Here is a 17526-nt window from a genome sequence, read left to right as displayed (position 1 = left end):
AAGCAGGTTTGGTTTCATTTAAATTGACACATCGTACTTAGTCATAAAGGTCAAAATAAAGCTAGAAAATATTGATGTAGTGATTTAATTCATGGGCAGATTCACTTTGTGGTCTCGGCCAATCCTGATTCCAGGCCCTGTTTTTCCTCAGGCTCAAACAAAACAGCTAACAGTGTCCTGATGTGATGCAACATCATATATAAACACTGATAATGCTATTTCTTTTACTCATGGTTTGACCGCTTTTTAAAATGGTCATTTTAAGCTACATGTGCATATGAGATGGTGACTTTTCACACAAACCTAAACAAATTCACACACTGATGAATTTGACTCAATCAGCAGTATACAAAAATGAACAGTCCCACTTTTAAATGCACATAAATGCAAACACATGTAAAAGACACTCAGTGATGTTTAGTTTTCACTCAGCATGTTCGAAATAAAGTCCAGTTTACCCTTGAAAAGCTCGCCATTCCATAAAGCCAACAGAGAGACAGCATGAAACAGCATGCAAAACAGCAAGCTTGCTTCTCAGCTCCTTCCTATTGTCTATCTTGGGCTGTGATGGGGGAAAAAAGAGGAGGTGTAGGGTGTTGGAGTAGTGGAGGGGGTGTGCATGGACTCAAGGCTTGTTTTGGGGGAAATCTGGAACCAATATGCTTCAGACAATTTCAAGAAAACTCTACAGCAGAGTCTTTGCCGCTACCTTAGATCGTGGGCCCCCTCCTTCTGGCTCTACCCTCCAATCGGGGACGTCCGTTGCCTTCCTGTTTCCTTCGAGCAGCTCCACCCCTCAACCAATCCAGCTCTTAACCAATCGCTGATCAAAGTAGGAAGGGCTTTGGAAGGCTTAGACACTGGCCTTTATAAAAGACCTGACAGCCAGATAGTGATTTTGAGGTTTCAAGAACTGACCCACAGCTACATGACACACTGAGGAGACACAGATTGTTACCAACCCAGATGTATGGCCGCATAATCTGGCACCTTCTTGAGTTCGGTAAAAGCACCACATTGCTTTGATTTGTTTTGCTTTGCCAGTTCAAGGCCACAAGCGAAGAAGCGAAATAGGATAGAAGCGAAGCACGGGATTGACAAGGACGACTGAGCGTCATGCGAGAGGAACAGTCTTGTGGCGACTTTCCCGAGGGTGGGGTCCTACCCAGTGAAGAGGAGCAAGAACGTCGCCCTAACAAGTGCCCCGTCGTCGTCGCACCACCGGCGGGTCCTCGGAAGCGGCTGACAGGACCCAAGAAAGAACCTGGTGGACCCCTAACACAGGACGATAAGACGTCACTGGAGGGCCCTTCCACGCTCGCTCCCACTTGCCCCAAGCGACCCAAGAGGAATTCTCCTTCTTCCTCGTCATCCTCTTCGGCCTCCCTAGTGCCCACCGTGAGCACGGTGTCACCTGTGCCTGGGCAGCCGTTCGAGGACCTCCACACGCAACGAGTGATTGCTAACGTCCGGGAACGGCAGCGCACGCAGTCCCTAAATGACGCTTTCGCCTCGCTGCGGAAGATCATCCCCACGTTGCCTTCGGACAAACTGAGCAAGATCCAAATCCTCAAACTGGCTTCCAGATATATCGACTTTCTCTACCAGGTTCTCCAGAGCGATGAGATGGATGCCAAGCTGGCCAGTTGTAACTACCTGGCCCACGAAAGGCTGAGCTACGCCTTCTCCGTATGGAGGATGGAGGGCGCTTGGTCCATGTCCGCCACTCACTAGACGTTCGCCCGTTCCTGATCCTACCTGCCGACCCTACAGCCCCCCAAGAAACTCCAACCAGACCTTGAACTCTGAACCCGCATTGTGGCCCGAGAGAAAGTGACTCTGATAATTGAATCTATCGCTGTTTGTCTACTAGCTACGGCTTTAACTTCACCAGAACCTACCATTTGACTCCTGCCGCCATGACCTGACCCCTGCCTAAAGCTGACCTCTGACCTCCCAACACCGAACTTTTCACTTTTTCTCAGAGCAGACCTCTACAGGTATGTCAGATGTTGAATTGACAAAATTAAGTGTCAGAAATTCAATGATATGAGCGAATGGATTTGGTTTAGCACGAGTTGTTGATCTGCAAGTTCATGCTTCTCTATCTCAAATGAGAAAACGAAAATGAATTACATATTTTACATCATACCAATCAATCTTTGGTGAATTTAGGGGCTGTGTTTACCTAACCTCTATTTATGGTTTATGTGGAATCATGCATAATCAAACATCCACACAAAATAGTTAAACTGTTCATGAAATAATTCCAAGAATGTAGAGTTCATATATATATATATCAGAATGCATACAGACTCTGTACTGTGTGCTGTGCTAAATGGCGATGATCGTGAAACTCTGCGCTCAGTTACGACAAACATCCCAAGTTTTAATAATATAATAGCATTAATTATAATAATTCTAAGAGGACTGTCACTAATGATTTTCCTCAGGGGTTTGTTGTAACTGTCTGCTGGCCCTTACTGTGGCTTGGGCAGCTGTTTTTGTGGCTGGACCTTTAACCAGCTGGAGTAGCTCTCACTCACTGAATTGAAACTGTTGGTCTAATGAACAGTTAACCTGTTTCAGAATTACATTTGCATTGGAAATTTAATAGAAAGGCATGAAAAGGCAAACATATAAATGAAAAGTTTTTTTTCAATGCTGCATCATTTTCCAAGAATTGTGCTGTTTTTTTCTTGACTTTAGAATAGACTCACAATAGATGTGCAAATAGTTTGTATATTTATTTATTTGTATTGGGAAATGGTTTACGAATCACAACCACCAAAAAAAAAAAAAAAAAAAAAAAAAACTACATAGACAAGACTTAAACATAAAAGTTTCTTTTATGATAATGGTCTTAGAGAGTATATTTTTTACAATGTGCTAGATATGAAAGACTTTGTTTTCCAAATAATAATTATTTGCGCTAATAATGTGTTCTAAAAGTGCACTACATTCAAGCAATTTCAGATTTGTCGAAATAGCAATAGGTATTCAGCAAGAATTCATAACTTCAAACATCTGTCAATTGGCTTAAATGAAAATAATGATTTGAACCCCAGGTTAATGGTATGAAAATTAGATGCATAAACATGCTGTTTCAAGAATCTGTAAGAAATTAGAGAGAGACATTTTGAGAAACCAACTTGAATGCGAAACTCCTTTTTTAATCCCAAGATTCTAGAATTTGCACTTACACACGTCTTTGCATAAAAAAAGATTATTCTTGTTCTCATAGACAAATTTATTCATGTCATGTGATCTGTTTATTGTAAACACTTACTTGTCAAGTTTACCTAAATACTACTTTAAGCTTGAGATGTTTCGCTGTTGAGGTTAAAACACACAGGCCTACTTCTTTTGATTTCGTACCTATTGAAATACTTCATGTACCTTTCTTTTTCAAAAACAAAACAAAACACTACCAGACATTTTTATATTTGAATATTATCTGCACAGGTCAAGCATATATTTCTAGATTTGGAGCTAAATTTATACCTAAACTAATTATATGTTAGTACATATGTAATAACTATGTAATTAATATGTATTTACTATACATGTGTACTTATTCCGCATTGTTTTCCGCTAAGCTCTCAGACTGAGCACCAGGGGCCATGTTTTGCTGTTAAAGATAACCGGGAACAAAGAAAAATCATTAAAGGCAAAGAAAAGTGAGTGAACAGGAAGCAGGGAAAGGTGGAGAGGACTCTCCTTTAGCCCACGGGTGTAAATCGCCCTCCCTCTGCCCTTCACGGGATCTCATATCCAGTGTCGTGCAATCAGAGGCGACCGGGCCTAGACATGCAGGAACCTAATGATTGGAAACAGTTGTGGGGTGTTACAGAGGTGTGTGTGTGTGTGTGTGTGTGTGTATGAGAGATACACGCCATACAACACACACAAATTCAGTTTGATGATATATTTCAGTTTGAAGTTTGCATATATGAAGAGAAAGATTTTAGTGCACGCATGACTATCGATTTTAGGGCACTGCGAGAGTTTGGAAATACTTAGCTGGCACTGTGTAGTCGTAAGATGGTGAAATTCCCCAACTGATATTCTGCAACAGTGTGCCAACATTAGTTGTGCCCACGTCCAGACTAAATTTTTCACATTTTCTGCACTGATTTGAGGAGAAAATGTGAAGAATCTCTCAAATGGAGCTGAAATGACTCACTGTTATTGGTAGCTACCAGTGTAATCAAATTAACTGAAACACTTCACAAAAGAACAGGACATGAATGTGCAGAACGTAGAGTTTTCAGTGCAGCAGTTTCTCACATTCTGCACTTAAATGCGACAATAAATGTACACACTTAAGAAAATCTTCGAAAATAAAAATTCTAAGGTTTCAAATCAAACTATAAAGATTGCATGCAAGTATGGACCCTTTCTCTTCTTATATAAATTATTAGTAGTAGTATTATGGGGAAAAACAAACAAAACATTGTCCTTACAGTCCATCTGAAGGGTCATAATACTAAACAGACCACGTTCTATTACAAAGCTTTTATCTATGATGGAACTTCTAAACAAAAACCAAATCACAAATATCAAAAAACATCTTTGAAGTGCAGCTTTGAACCAGTTTTATGAACTAGGACTGGCATTATCGTAATCCTAATCAATTAAAATTGTATCTTCTCGCATCTTCTTTAGTCATTCTGTCTTGTTTGGCTGATTTGTGAAAAAAAAAATGGAAACGGAGTAACTACGGCTCTTTGTCAGGATTTATTTTGGGTTGTGGTTTCCTTGGACTAGTCATATCCACCACATACTGTATTACTTTAGCAATGTCCTTCATTTATATGAGATGAGTCAACGTGTTTGCCGGTGCTCATGGGAATGAATCCTTCGCTTTAGGCTGAGATGACATGCAGATTCCAGCAAAACCATTGGGCAATTTAAATAAAGCTGTTTATGAAGTAATGCAGATCCAAACATCTCTCAACCTCTCCTCAATGTTTTGTTCTACCTACGTTTGCCGTTAATCTAAACCTTCTAGTCCTTTATCAAATGGTTTTATGGCGTTGTAATTGTTTTTGTGAAAAGTGTAAAATCCGTGCATTTTTGGAAAAAAATATTAGCTTACAAAAGCGCCATGCATAACAAATAATAAAAATATAGAATATGCAAAACGTAGGACAACCAAATTGACATACCCAACCCAGTGCAATATACATACAAATTGCAATATACTTGCAAATGTTGTTATTACCAAGTTATTATGATTATAAAGCACATTTCTGACATGTTTTCTTCTGTCTGTCTCAACAGTTTCCCACTATCCCAGTGGACATCATGCTTCAACTACAAACCAACAATCTTTCCCTTTTCCCAATGGAGCAATACAACAAAAGCAAAAAGTCTAAACTGAGATTGCGCAGAAATGTCCACACGACTCTGGAAATGACTCTGATTGAGTGGCAGAGTGCTGATCTGAGATCAGCGTTCACTGACTTTGACTATGTACGGACGCACAGAGGCAGACATTGACTGTCATAAGGACTCTACATGTATAGCTAACCTTAACCTGATGGAAACATGCTACGTAGACGCAATGCTACTATATTCTCTGATATACAGATGTGATTATTTCGGAGTTGTTGCGCTTGTCATTTATGCTGTATATTAGCCAACATTATTGCTTCTGTGACGGTGTAACAATCGCATAATGGTGTATACCACATTCGCCTAAATGACTGTTATGCTTTTAAAAAAAAAAATAAAGCTAATTTTTAATGCAATATGATGGTTCGGTGAATACCAAATGCATTAGTTCACTTGACAATTTACTCACCCCCATCTTATCTAAGATGTTCATGTTTTTCTTTCTTCAGTCGAAAGGAAATTAAGGTGTTTGAGGAAAACATTCCAGGATTTTTCTCCATATAGTGGACTTCAATGGGGATCAACAGGTTGAAAGTCCAAATTGCAGTTTCAATGCAGCTTCAAAAAGCTCTACACAATCCCAGTCGAGGAATAAGAGTCCTATCTAACAAAACAATCATTCATTTTCATCTTGCATGAGCTCAAGCTCACACATTACGAAATCATGCGTTCTTAATGTAGGCGAAAGTACCAACCCAACAAGGCTAAAGTGCGAAGATAGTCAAACGCCTTTTACAAAAAAGGTAAAACAATGATATTGGATGATTTTGAAGTTTAAAAAAAAAAAAAAAAAGTTTTTTACCCTATTGTACATTTTTGAAGCAGAGTACACAGACGAAGAACTAACCGAGTGACATTTCCAATGTGATTACTTAATGCGTGAAGTCCAGATGAGTATTTGTGGTTAAAAGTATATCAATTAAAAAAAAATTAAGAAAATGACCAATCGTCTCACTAGATAAGACACTTATTCCTCGGCTGGGATTGTGTAGAGCCCTTCGAAGCTGCAATTTGGACCTTCAACACGCTGATCCCCATTGAAGTCCACTATATGGAAAAATATCCTGGAAACTTTTTCTTTAAAAACCTTTATTTTTCAACTGAAGACATCAACATCTTGGTTAATATTATCAGGATTTTTTTATTCTGGAAGTGAACTAATCATTTAAGTAAGTTAGAGACCTTTTTAGTGCATTTTTGCAGTTTTGAAAAAAAAAAGTCTTTTAACAAAACGAAAATTGAATCTGAAAAAAGTCTAAAGCGATGGATCAAGGTGTTCTCGTTCTGCTCGTACGAGTTCTTTAGAATCCAGACAGACACCGCTAATTACTTAATTAGAATAAAATGCCAGCTAAACTTGGTTTGCACATAAACTTAGCATTATCCTTTTTAGTTCGAGGCTTCAATAAATATATGTCTGGTTGGCAAGAAATAAGACAGACCGCCTCACCACAAAAGTGCCACATTCTGCTGTTTAGTATGTGTAATTAGGTAAGGCAATTACAAGTTGTATGTTTGAAGCAAAGTGCAAAACACACGGCCATAGTGGCCCAAACTAAAGCAGAATCCTAATTAGTATGAAGGAGCATGGACAATCTAGTGGTTATTAATCAGGCATTTCAGATGTCTTTGGTTGTGTGCATGTGCAATTCATAATGGTACTGGTTCATTCTTAGATGTTTCAATTGATGCGTGACTCACCATTGTTACACTCTTAAAAATAAAGGTGCTTTAAAAGGTTCTTCACAGCGATGGTATAGAAGGTTCCTAAAAGAACCATTCAGTCAAAGGTTCTTTAAAGAACCATCTCTTTCTTACCTTTTTATAATCTGGAGAACCTTCTTTTGCCAGAAATAACCTTTCGAAGATTCTTTAAAGAACCATTTAGAGAAAAAGGTTCTTCTGCATCGTGAAGCACCTTTTTTTTTTTTTAAAGTGTACACTCAGAAAAAGGCAGTACGAGATGCTTTTACAATTTTTATTTTTTTTGAAGAATTCAGTGGCTATTCCCAACAGTTTTACACTAGTAATAACAACAGCAGCAGCAGCAGCAGCTGTGTTTTGGTGGAAAACGCAGGCATTGTAGTCATTCCTACCAGGAACTGTAGTTATCTTAGTATGTTTTTATAACAGCACTGCTATGCTCAAATGAAAAAAGCCTGCTGTAGATCTAAGCGAATATTTCTCAAATAATAGAAAACAAATGGATGACACATTTGATTAATTTCTTTCAGTTCGCTGGTATTAGATGTTCAGACATTGAGAACAGAGAGTACACAAAAATGACAAAGCCGAACGCAATTCAGGCAAACAAAAAATGCTTTTCTTTTTAATTAGGAAGATAGAAACAGTACAAAATAGACATTCTTTTCTATACACAGAGAAACAGGAAATAAACAAGGGAATCGTTAAGTACGTGAAGATTCGGAAACATCATTTCTGTTATTCTTTGTTAAAAACAGATCCAGTTAGTGGGGTCGACAGGTAAAGTACTTCAAGGCACGTAGGTGAAGTCTTTTGGTCGTAGGAAACTATTTACATTGTCCATACAAGGAGGCGAAAGGGAATAAATGACATTAAGACGGCGCTGGTTTGCTTTTACACGAGCGGTGATGACAGCACACACTCTCCGAGTTCTTTTACTTCATAAAGAGAGAATACAAGCGCTTTGAGAGGTATATCAAAACAGTACAAATGCACAAAGCTATTGTTAAAACACACTGTGTATAAGACGCATATCAGTGTCCAAACGGCAACGGAATGTGAAGATCTGTAGCCACAGTCCCAACGGCCCGGTGAAACTGTCACTAAGTGCTGTCGATTTGTCGCTAACCAAGTCCAATCGGTCTCAAACGCTGATGCATGTTTTGGTGCTGGTGGAATGCAAGTGCACTGCTTGAAGTACTATAAATACGCAGCAAGATCGCCGCTAGTTCGGAGAGTTAGCTATGACTTCATTAATGAGCGAACGTCTGCATCTGCTCTATTTTACAAGAGTCTTCATGGGGGTCTGATGGGCAAAGGCTACCCAGGGTCTTCATGAAAACCTCACAAAACATTGATAAATGGTTGGTACTATTTACATGGAATCATACAAATGTAGAACTATCCACAGTGGTTTGGTACAAGGCAAGAAAGGGAGGAAGTATTGGTCAGAAATCGCACAAGGAATGCCTCTATTTTTAGTCCACGTGTTCGTAATAACAGCATTTTGGTCATCGTTATCTAACAATACGAATTGAGCCGGGGCGTTCATTAGACCAAAAGCACGACGCCGAAGTCAAACAAGCACCATGAACTGTGCTGCTAGTCGAATGAAACGTCCCAATCAATGACGAGATACTGATACAGCATGTGGACGATAACTTCCAGCGCATTATTTGCGAGGTTTGGCCCATCAGGGTTACACAACTAGATATACTTTTGTTGAGAAATGTGACCCTTGACCACAAAACCAGTCATAAGGGTACATTTTTTGAAATACGCTTTCCATTGATGTATGGTTTGTTAGGATAGTATGATATTTGGCTGAGATACAACTATTTGAAAATCTGAAATCTGAGGGTGCAAAAAAATCTAAATATTGAGAAAATTGAAAGTTTTAAAACTTTAAAGTTGTCTAAATTAAGTTCTTAGCAATGCATGTTACTAATCAAAAATTGTGTTTTGACATATTTGCAGTAGAAAGTTTAGAAAATGTCCTCATGCAACACGATCTTTACTGGAATAAAGAAAAACTGATTATTTTGACCCACACGGTGTATTTTTGGCTATTGCTACAAATATACCCTGAGCTACTTAAGACTGGTTTTGTGGTCCAAGGTGACAAATGTTAAGCAAGTGATATGGTTTTTGAAACCAAACATGCTGATCTTTAAGAGGTCTGTCCGTTTTGTTTTTAGGTTGGTGTGATATTAATTTTGGTTTATCGTTAATGTTCTAAATGTGAATCCCAGCGGCTGAGAGACATATTTAATATCGCTATAAACTTCATCCACACAACTGGTGTGAATTAGACATCTAATGTCTAATTGAGCTGGGGCGTTCATTAGACTAAAAGCACGACGGCGAAGTCAAACAAGCCCCATGAACTGTGCTGCTAGTCGAATGAAACGTCCCAATCGGCTATGAGATACTGATACAGCATGTGGACGATAACTTCCAGCGCATTATTTGCAAGGTTTGGCCCATCAGGATTACGTAACTAGATGGACTTTTGTTTAATAATGTGACCCTGGACCACAAAACCAGTCATGAAATTGATATTTATACATCATCTGAAAGCTAAATACGGTTTGTCAGAAAAAGACAATATTTGGCCGAGATACAACTATTTAAAAAATCTGGAATCTGAGGGTGCAAAAAAATCAAAATATTGAGAGAATTAAAAGTTTTAAAACTTTAAAGTTGTCTAAATGAAGTTCTTTGCAATGCATATTACTAATCAAAAATTAGGTTTTGATATATTTGCAGTAGGAAATTTAGATAATGTCTTCACGGAACATGATCTTTTCTAGAATATGACCCATAAAATGTATTTTTGGCTATTGCTAGTGCTACTTAAGACTGGTTTTGTGGTCCAAGGTGACAAATGTTAAACAAGTGATATGGTTTTTGAAACCAAACATGCTGATTTCGAAGAGGTCTGTCCGTTTTGGTTTCAGGTTGGTGTGATATTAATTTCGGTTCAACGACGATGGCGTAAATGTGAATCCCAGCGGCCGAGAGACATATTTAATATCGCTATAAACTTCATCCACACAACTGGTGTGAATTAGACATCTATGTGCAGGCTGTGGAAAACCGAACGCCATCCAAAAACAATGCATCCCTCGTAAAAATGAAAAAAAAAAAAAACGTCAGTAAGCGCACAGCAATGAAAGAAAATCATTAAATGCACACCAACTCTAGACAAGTCTTCTCCACAGGTTAACAAGCTAGTCCTTTCCCTCGTCCAAAACAACAAAGATCAGTGAGAAAAAATACAGACAATTGTGTTGTAAAAAGAAAAGTGGCTTCGAGAGCCCATTCAAAAGTCGTTTTGCGTTTTTTGCTTGTGGTCAATTTTGAGTACAGAACAGGCTAAAGATATGATTGATAGATACACACACGCACACACGTATAAAAGTCATATTCAAATTAGTTTGGTCTAAAAAGAGACTGAGCTACTAGGGAAAGCCTAAGCACTTCCTGTGTCCACGATATTAACTGTACAGTGGTCATAAGAATGCGACGTGTGCACAGAAATAGCCGTATATGTGTGTTTTTTCTTTGAGTGGGTGTGTGCAATAAACTTGCTCGTAGCTGGTTTGTCCCTCTGGCCTTTAAAAACACGAGGCAGATACACAAAATCAGTACAGATCTCGAAGTATTCAAGTTTACAGCCTTCATGCTGGGAATGCAGGTAGAATGTAACTGAACTTGACAAGAATGCAACGTTTTTGTTTTTTTTTGCTTCAGTTTAAAAGCATAAAACTAGACACAGAATTAGATCTTTCGTTTCCCAGAGGTTTGGAAAATTTCACGGTTCACATTATGGAATGCACAGTGCAAAAAGAAAATTACGATTTATAAAGCCCACAGTTGTCGAGATCGTTTTCTTCTTCTTCTTATACTTCTTCGTCGTCTTTAGTGGTTTAATTGGTTAATAGTAATGACATCATAGAGTGGAGCCACTTTGTGGTTGCCAGGTGCAAGGAAACCCCTCATTTTCTCTCAGCACAGTCCGCTCGTCAGGGGTAGTTAAAAAGGTTAAATAATCCTTAACTGGAACTGTTCCTTTTGCATCTCCAGCTAAGGTAAATAGTCTCTTTCGAGGCACCGGAGGTGAATATTCGAGCGCGTTCTTTTAATGAATACTAAAAACACACTAACGCACAACAAAGCGGCCTCATAGTGTGTTTGTTTGCGTGGTTCGGAGAAGATGACGTGGATCCCAGAGCCCCGGCAGAACTGTATCTGCGGGTTGGTAGCTTAGCCGCGCTGCGCTGGTGGTCAGTGTTGAGGTGGTGTCTTGGGGGAGGGGCTATGATGAGGAAGCCACGCCCCCCTGAGGCACTGCTGGTCTTGAGGCACGGCTCGTTCACATGGTGTGGAGCGCCATTTGGTACTGGACAGTTTGCAGACGCGTAAAGACCTGGTTTAAAGGGAGTCTTCGTCGTGCTCCATGGGTTCATCTGCGAGGCTGTAAAAAATGAGGTTTTTGTTTAGCATCAAACAATCAGCATATGGTTTTTATGCTCAAGAATGCAACAAAAGCGTAATTTCCTCCAGCTCTGAAGCCTATCTTAGATTAAAAGGGAAAGAGGCACCTGTGAAAACATTAGCATGAATTGATTTGGATTACAGATTAGCCCCTTTCTTCAAAAACAAAATCCTGTAGGAAAATTTGACTTAGTCAATAAATTTGGTTGTGGAATGCAGCTTTTTATACTTTTTTTTTTTTTTTTCTCGCATTTCAGTTAGTTGCAAAGGCACCATTTAGTAATATTTTATCTCATCTCCAATCTAATACATACAAATCAGCTTTATAGGTGACCCTGGACCACAAAACCAGTCTTAAGTAGCACGGGTATATTCGTAGCAATAGCCAAAATACATTGTTTGGTTCAAAATGATTGATTTTTCTTTTATGCCAAAAATCTTTAGGATATTTAGTAAAGATCATATTCCATGAAGATATTTAGTAAATTTCCTACCATAGATACATTAAAACTTATTTTTCGATTATTAATATGCATTGCCAGAAATTTCATTTGGACAATTTAAAGGTGATTTTCTTAATATTTTGATATTTTGCACCAGATTTTCAAATATTTGTATCTCGGTCAAATATTTTCCTATCCTAACAAATCATACATCAATGGAGCTTATTTATTTAGCTTTCAGATGATTTATGAATCTCAGTTTTATGACTGGTTTTGTGGTTCAGGGTCACATATATGGGACATTCTACAGAAACTGTTGAAATTGCTGAAAAGTCAGAGTTGCAAATGTCTTTTTCCACAAATTTTATATGTATGCAAATTGTATAATATCCAAGGTACACATTTCTAGTAACTGTGCAGTTAATTCTCATATTGTATTTTCAGAAAGTTTTGGAATATTTGTCCTTTCTGCAAATTTGTCACTACCGAAACATAATACGTAATATATAATTTAATAAGAAGGGTTATATTGACCTATTAAGATTTTGCTTAGATCTACCTTGTAAATATATATTTATTCTATTTTATTAAAATGTTTTCAAAGGTAAATCAATACCAATAACAATTTTAACAATATTTCAAGTGTGATTTATAAATTAGCTGTATTTTGAATGCAATATTTCTATGTAAAAGGCAGAAAGTTGATCATACTGATTTCAAACTTTAGGATTCATTAGTTTGAATATACACTGAACCATATCATAACATCTTAGTTTGATAATTCAATATACTTTATTTTTGACAAAACATCCCATGTTTCAGTAGTGACTGCATATTTTCAGTAGTGACCACCTAACATTACAGAATTGTAACCACTACTAAAATATACTAAAATATAAAAAAATGGCATAACTGTACTAAAATATTTGTTTATTTCCCTCAAATATGAGGATTATGTGTACCCTTTTGTCATTACTGATGACGTTTCGGTCGTGAATGTCATGGTAGTGACAATTTTATGGGATAAGGCCAAAAAAAACCCAATGATGTCACTACTGAAACTTACTGATCTTAGTAAACATCTAGGATTTTTATACTTAACTGCTTTTTAAATGTGTTTTGCACCAATTCTGTAGAACTGCCTATATAGGAGTGACTGTATTAATTGTGTTTAGCTAAATTTCTTTATCAGAACTCACCTTTTGTTATTCAAGACACCCACGGAGAGGGACGCCATTGCATTCACTGTGTCCGTTTCCTCACAGTCCATCTTCTGGGCACCCAAAAATGACATCCCCACCGTGCCCATCAACGGCTTCAGTGACGACCAATACTGACCTGAGATAGAAGGAGATTTCAGAATAAACAGACCGGACTACATTTTGGCATAATTTACAGGTTCTTATGTCATTCTAAACCTGTATGACTTTCTATCCAAAGTGAATCAGAAAAAAACCCTAACCCAGAATGTCAAAGCGGCTCATTTCCATAATATGAAAAACCTGTATACAACTTGTCTGAAGACTTTATGTGAAGAAAAGACTGAAATTTAATGGGATGGTACACTCAAAAATGACAAATCTGTTATTGTTTTCTCATATTCATGTTGTTCCAAACAAAATATGATGTTTTTCATCTTTAAAACACAAACTTAGACATTTTTAATGAAACCTAAGAGACTTTGTCCCTTTATTGAAATCCATTGAATCAGAACTTTAAAGCTTTAAAAAGTTCATAAAGAAATTGTAAAAGTAATCCATATAAATCAAGCGATTTTTGTCAAGTCTTCTTTCACTTTCAGATCTACACCACCAGTCAAAAGATTTTTAATGTTTTTTTAAAGAATTGCCTTTTGCTCACCAAGCAGTTCATTTATTTGATCCAAAATACAGCTGTTTACTATTTAAAATAACTGCATTCTATTTGAATATATTTAAAAATGTTCAATAAAAATCTATTCATGTGATCAAAGCTAAATTTACACCATTATTCAAGTTTTCAGTGCCACATGATCCTTCAGAAATCATTTTAATATGCTGATTTGCTGTTAAGAAACATTTTTCTTAGTATTATTATAAATATTTAAAACATGAAAATAAAATTTTAAAACATGCATTTTTTTTCAGGATTCCTTGATGAATAGAAAGATCCAAAGACCAGCATTTGTCAGAAATAAAAAGCTTTTGTAACATTATACACTATACAATAAAAAAATTTGGAGTCAGTATAATTATTATTAATATATATATATATATATATATATATATATATTTTTTTTTTTTTTTTTTGGAAAGAAATTATATAAATTAATACTTTTATTTAACAAGGATGCTTTAAATTGATCAAAGGTGATGATAAATACATTTATAATGTTATAAAAGCTCCAAAATGATACAAAAGATGCATCAAAGAAACCTGTTTTTAACATAATAATCAGAAAAGTTTTTTGCAGCAAATCAGAATATTATAATGATTTCTGAAGGATCACGTGACTGGAGTAATGATGCTAAAAAATCAGCTTTGAAATCACAAGAATAAATTACATTTTAAAAGATATGCAAATACAAAATAATTACTTTAAATAGTAAAAATATTGATTTTTTTTTGCTGTAGATTGGATCAAATAAATGAAGGCTTTGTAAGCAGAAGAGACTTCATTAAAAAACATTAAAAATTTTACTGTTCAAAAACTTTTGACTTGTGGTGTATATCTATCTACTTTCATATTTACAAGATAGAGCACACTGAATGTCAAACAGAAGCTCAAACGTGCTTCCTTGACGTCCAAGAAACAATGAGGCTTCCATGAAGTTGAATAACTACAGCAGAGGGAAAGATAATGGTGACTTTTTGGTCTGCTTCTCAAACACAAATATTGTATGACCTCATATAGACTACATTGTCCTTATTGAACTTCAACTGTATGAATCATCGTACTGTGTTTCTTTCTGTGTTCAACTGATGATAGAAAGTCACACAGGTTAGAAACTGTGACCGATGAGTGTTGATGACAGCTTGTTGAAAACTAAATAGATGCAGGCGGATCATGTCAATAGCATACAGAAAGCATAGGAGAGGTAGTGTTCGCCACGTAGTGCATCCCATACCGTTGCTTTTATAGGAATATTTTGGCAGAGCAGGAACCATGTGGTGAAACAACGACGATCATGATTATAATTAATTACAAAGAATTAAACAAATGTGTGCTACCAGGAAGCCAGTGCATTTCAGGATAATTAGATTCAGACTGGGACGAGAGGAGCGAGAGACACTCACTCTGTATTTGCAGCACTCTCTGGAGGGAAAGCACTCCGTTGGCATTGGGCGTCTGCAGGAGAGTCGACTCAGGAAGAGGCTCCTAAGAGAAAGCCGAGATGAAAAAGGGTGTTTTTGTTTTTGCTTTAAAACAAAGAGCACGTCATGCAAGACGTTGCCAGAAAAGTCATGTTAACACCCTTATGTAACAACAGTGCTTAGTATTTGTTAACGGTAGGATTATAACAATTTAATAAATGTATACTTATGATGGTATTTGGACAGCTTAAGCATGAAATCTGACCTCCAGTCCTAGCAGAGCGCTGACACAGGCCTCAGAAGCATCACATATGGCCGTGAGGTCGTGACCTCCCTCTAATGCAAGAATCACGCGTCCTCCTGCTAACGTCATCAACTGCCGAGTCAAAAACCCGAAACCTGCAGAGAGACCGATAACATAAACACAAACTTCTACTGGGACTGTTTAAAAATCAAATGCAATTTCATATAAAAGGTTTTTAAATTTAAAAGTATTCTACGGAGCCCCCAAAGGAACATTGTGGTGGGAAAAAAATAAAAAATTGGGTGGAAGGAAAAAATATTTTTCAAATTTTTTGAAAACTTTTGCGTTCCCTCAAGTAACTTTGCATTCTTTCGCAAAACCAGCTGAGTTTAGGACAAACACTTCATGTTTACTTAACATCTTGCAGTGGTTCATACAGCTCTGTACGTTCACAATGTAGCATTTAATAGAGTTTTATTTTGAACTAAGACTTAATAAAGCATACAGAGAAGCAGAATAGCCAAGATATGAATGAGTAGTTCACTTTCAGAACAAAAATTTACAGGTAATGTACTCAGCCCCTTGTCATCCAAGATGTTCACGTCTTTCTTTCTTCAGTCGTAAGGAAATTATGTTTTTTGAGGAAAACATTTCAGGATTTTTCTCCATATAATGGACTTCTATGGTGCCCCCGAGTTTGAATTTCCAAAATGCAGCTTCAAAGGGCTCTAAACAATCACAGCCTTGGAAGAAGGGTCTTATCTAGCGAAACGATCAGTTATTTTCTAAACAAAAATTACAATTTCTATACTTTTTAACCTCAAATGCTTGTCATGTCTAGCTCTGTGTAGAAATTAAAAAGTATATAAATTGCAAAAGTTTTTAGAAAATAATCCATTATTCCTCGGCTGGGATCGTTTAGAGCCCTTTGAAGCCGCATTTAAACTGCATTTTGGAAGTTCCAACTTGGGGGCACCATAGAAGTCCATTATATGGAGAGAAATCCTGAAATGTTTTCCTCAAAAAACATAATTTCTTCACGACTGAAGACAGAAAGACGTGAACATCTTGGATGACAAGAAGGTGAGTACATTATCTGTAAATTTTTGTTCTGAAAGTGAACTACTCCTTTAAGTGTATCCCCCACGGAATGAAAACGCTTAATAAATGGACTAAGACAGTGGTATAAAAACGTAAATTCGCTACACAGTTAATTAATAAATTATACAGAAAAGGAAATAAGCCCAGAATATGAACAGAACGTGCTAAATTGCATGTTAAGCGTTCATGGCTATCTGTTAAAGGAGAAGTTTACTTGTAGAACAAAAATTTACAGATAATTTACTCACTTCCTTGTCATCCAAGATGTTCATGCAGTCCTCTCAATATAATAGACTTCTATGGTGCCCTCCAAGTTGGAACTTCCAAAATGCAGTTTAAATGCAGCTTCAAAGGGCTCTAAACGATCCCAGCTAAAGAAGAAGGGTCTTATCTAGCGAAACGATCTGTTTCGGCAAATGCTCGTCTTAGTCTAGCTCTGCTGAACAGTGTGTATTCCTGTTTATGACAATTAGGGTATGTCGAAAAACTCCGATCTCATTTTCTCCTCCAACCTCAAAATCATCCTATATCCCTGCAGATGTACCGACCCAGTGTTTACAAAGTGAACATCCAAAGAAGGTCAAACGCCCTTTACAAAAAAAGGTAAAACATCGCTGTTGAGGGAGAAAATGCCCTAACTTTCATAAACAGGTATGCACGCAATTCGGCAGAGCAAGACTAAGATGAGCATTTGTGGTATATAAATTGTAACTTTTTTGGAAAATAACAAATCGTTTTGCTAGGTAGGACCCTTCTTCCTCGATTGGGATTGTTTAGAGCCCTTTCGAAGCTACATTTAAACTGCATTTTGGAAGTTCAAACTTGGGGGCACCATAGAAG

General features: G+C 37.2%; 2 protein-coding genes across 2 annotated transcripts in view; one reads left to right on the top strand and one right to left on the bottom strand.

Annotated features, from left to right (window-relative positions):
- The first annotated feature begins 897 nt into the window (after positions 1-897).
- On the top strand, positions 898-5756 carry twist3. Its single transcript, XM_073823224.1, has 2 exons — positions 898-2000; positions 5287-5756. Exon 1 carries the CDS (start codon positions 1117-1119, stop codon positions 1732-1734), a length of 618 nt encoding a protein of 205 aa, XP_073679325.1. The 5' UTR covers positions 898-1116; the 3' UTR covers positions 1735-2000; positions 5287-5756.
- Positions 5757-7701: 1945 nt separating this feature from the next.
- The window catches only part of hdac7a (histone deacetylase 7a), a 59127-nt gene continuing 49302 nt past the window's right edge, over positions 7702-17526 (bottom strand). The window contains exons 21-24 of the mRNA XM_073823116.1: positions 15607-15740; positions 15324-15405; positions 13247-13385; positions 7702-11584 (exon numbers count right to left, since the gene is read on the bottom strand). Coding sequence (XP_073679217.1) covers positions 11542-11584; positions 13247-13385; positions 15324-15405; positions 15607-15740 — 398 coding nt within the window. The 3' untranslated portion in view covers positions 7702-11541. The remainder of the gene's footprint in view (positions 11585-13246; positions 13386-15323; positions 15406-15606; positions 15741-17526) is intronic.

The sequence above is a fragment of the Garra rufa genome, chromosome 18 (genome assembly GCF_049309525.1).
Source record: "Garra rufa chromosome 18, GarRuf1.0, whole genome shotgun sequence".
NCBI lineage: Eukaryota > Metazoa > Chordata > Actinopteri > Cypriniformes > Cyprinidae > Garra > Garra rufa.
Note: the sequence above shows the minus strand (reverse complement) of the source record. Positions and strands in the feature narration are given on the sequence as shown.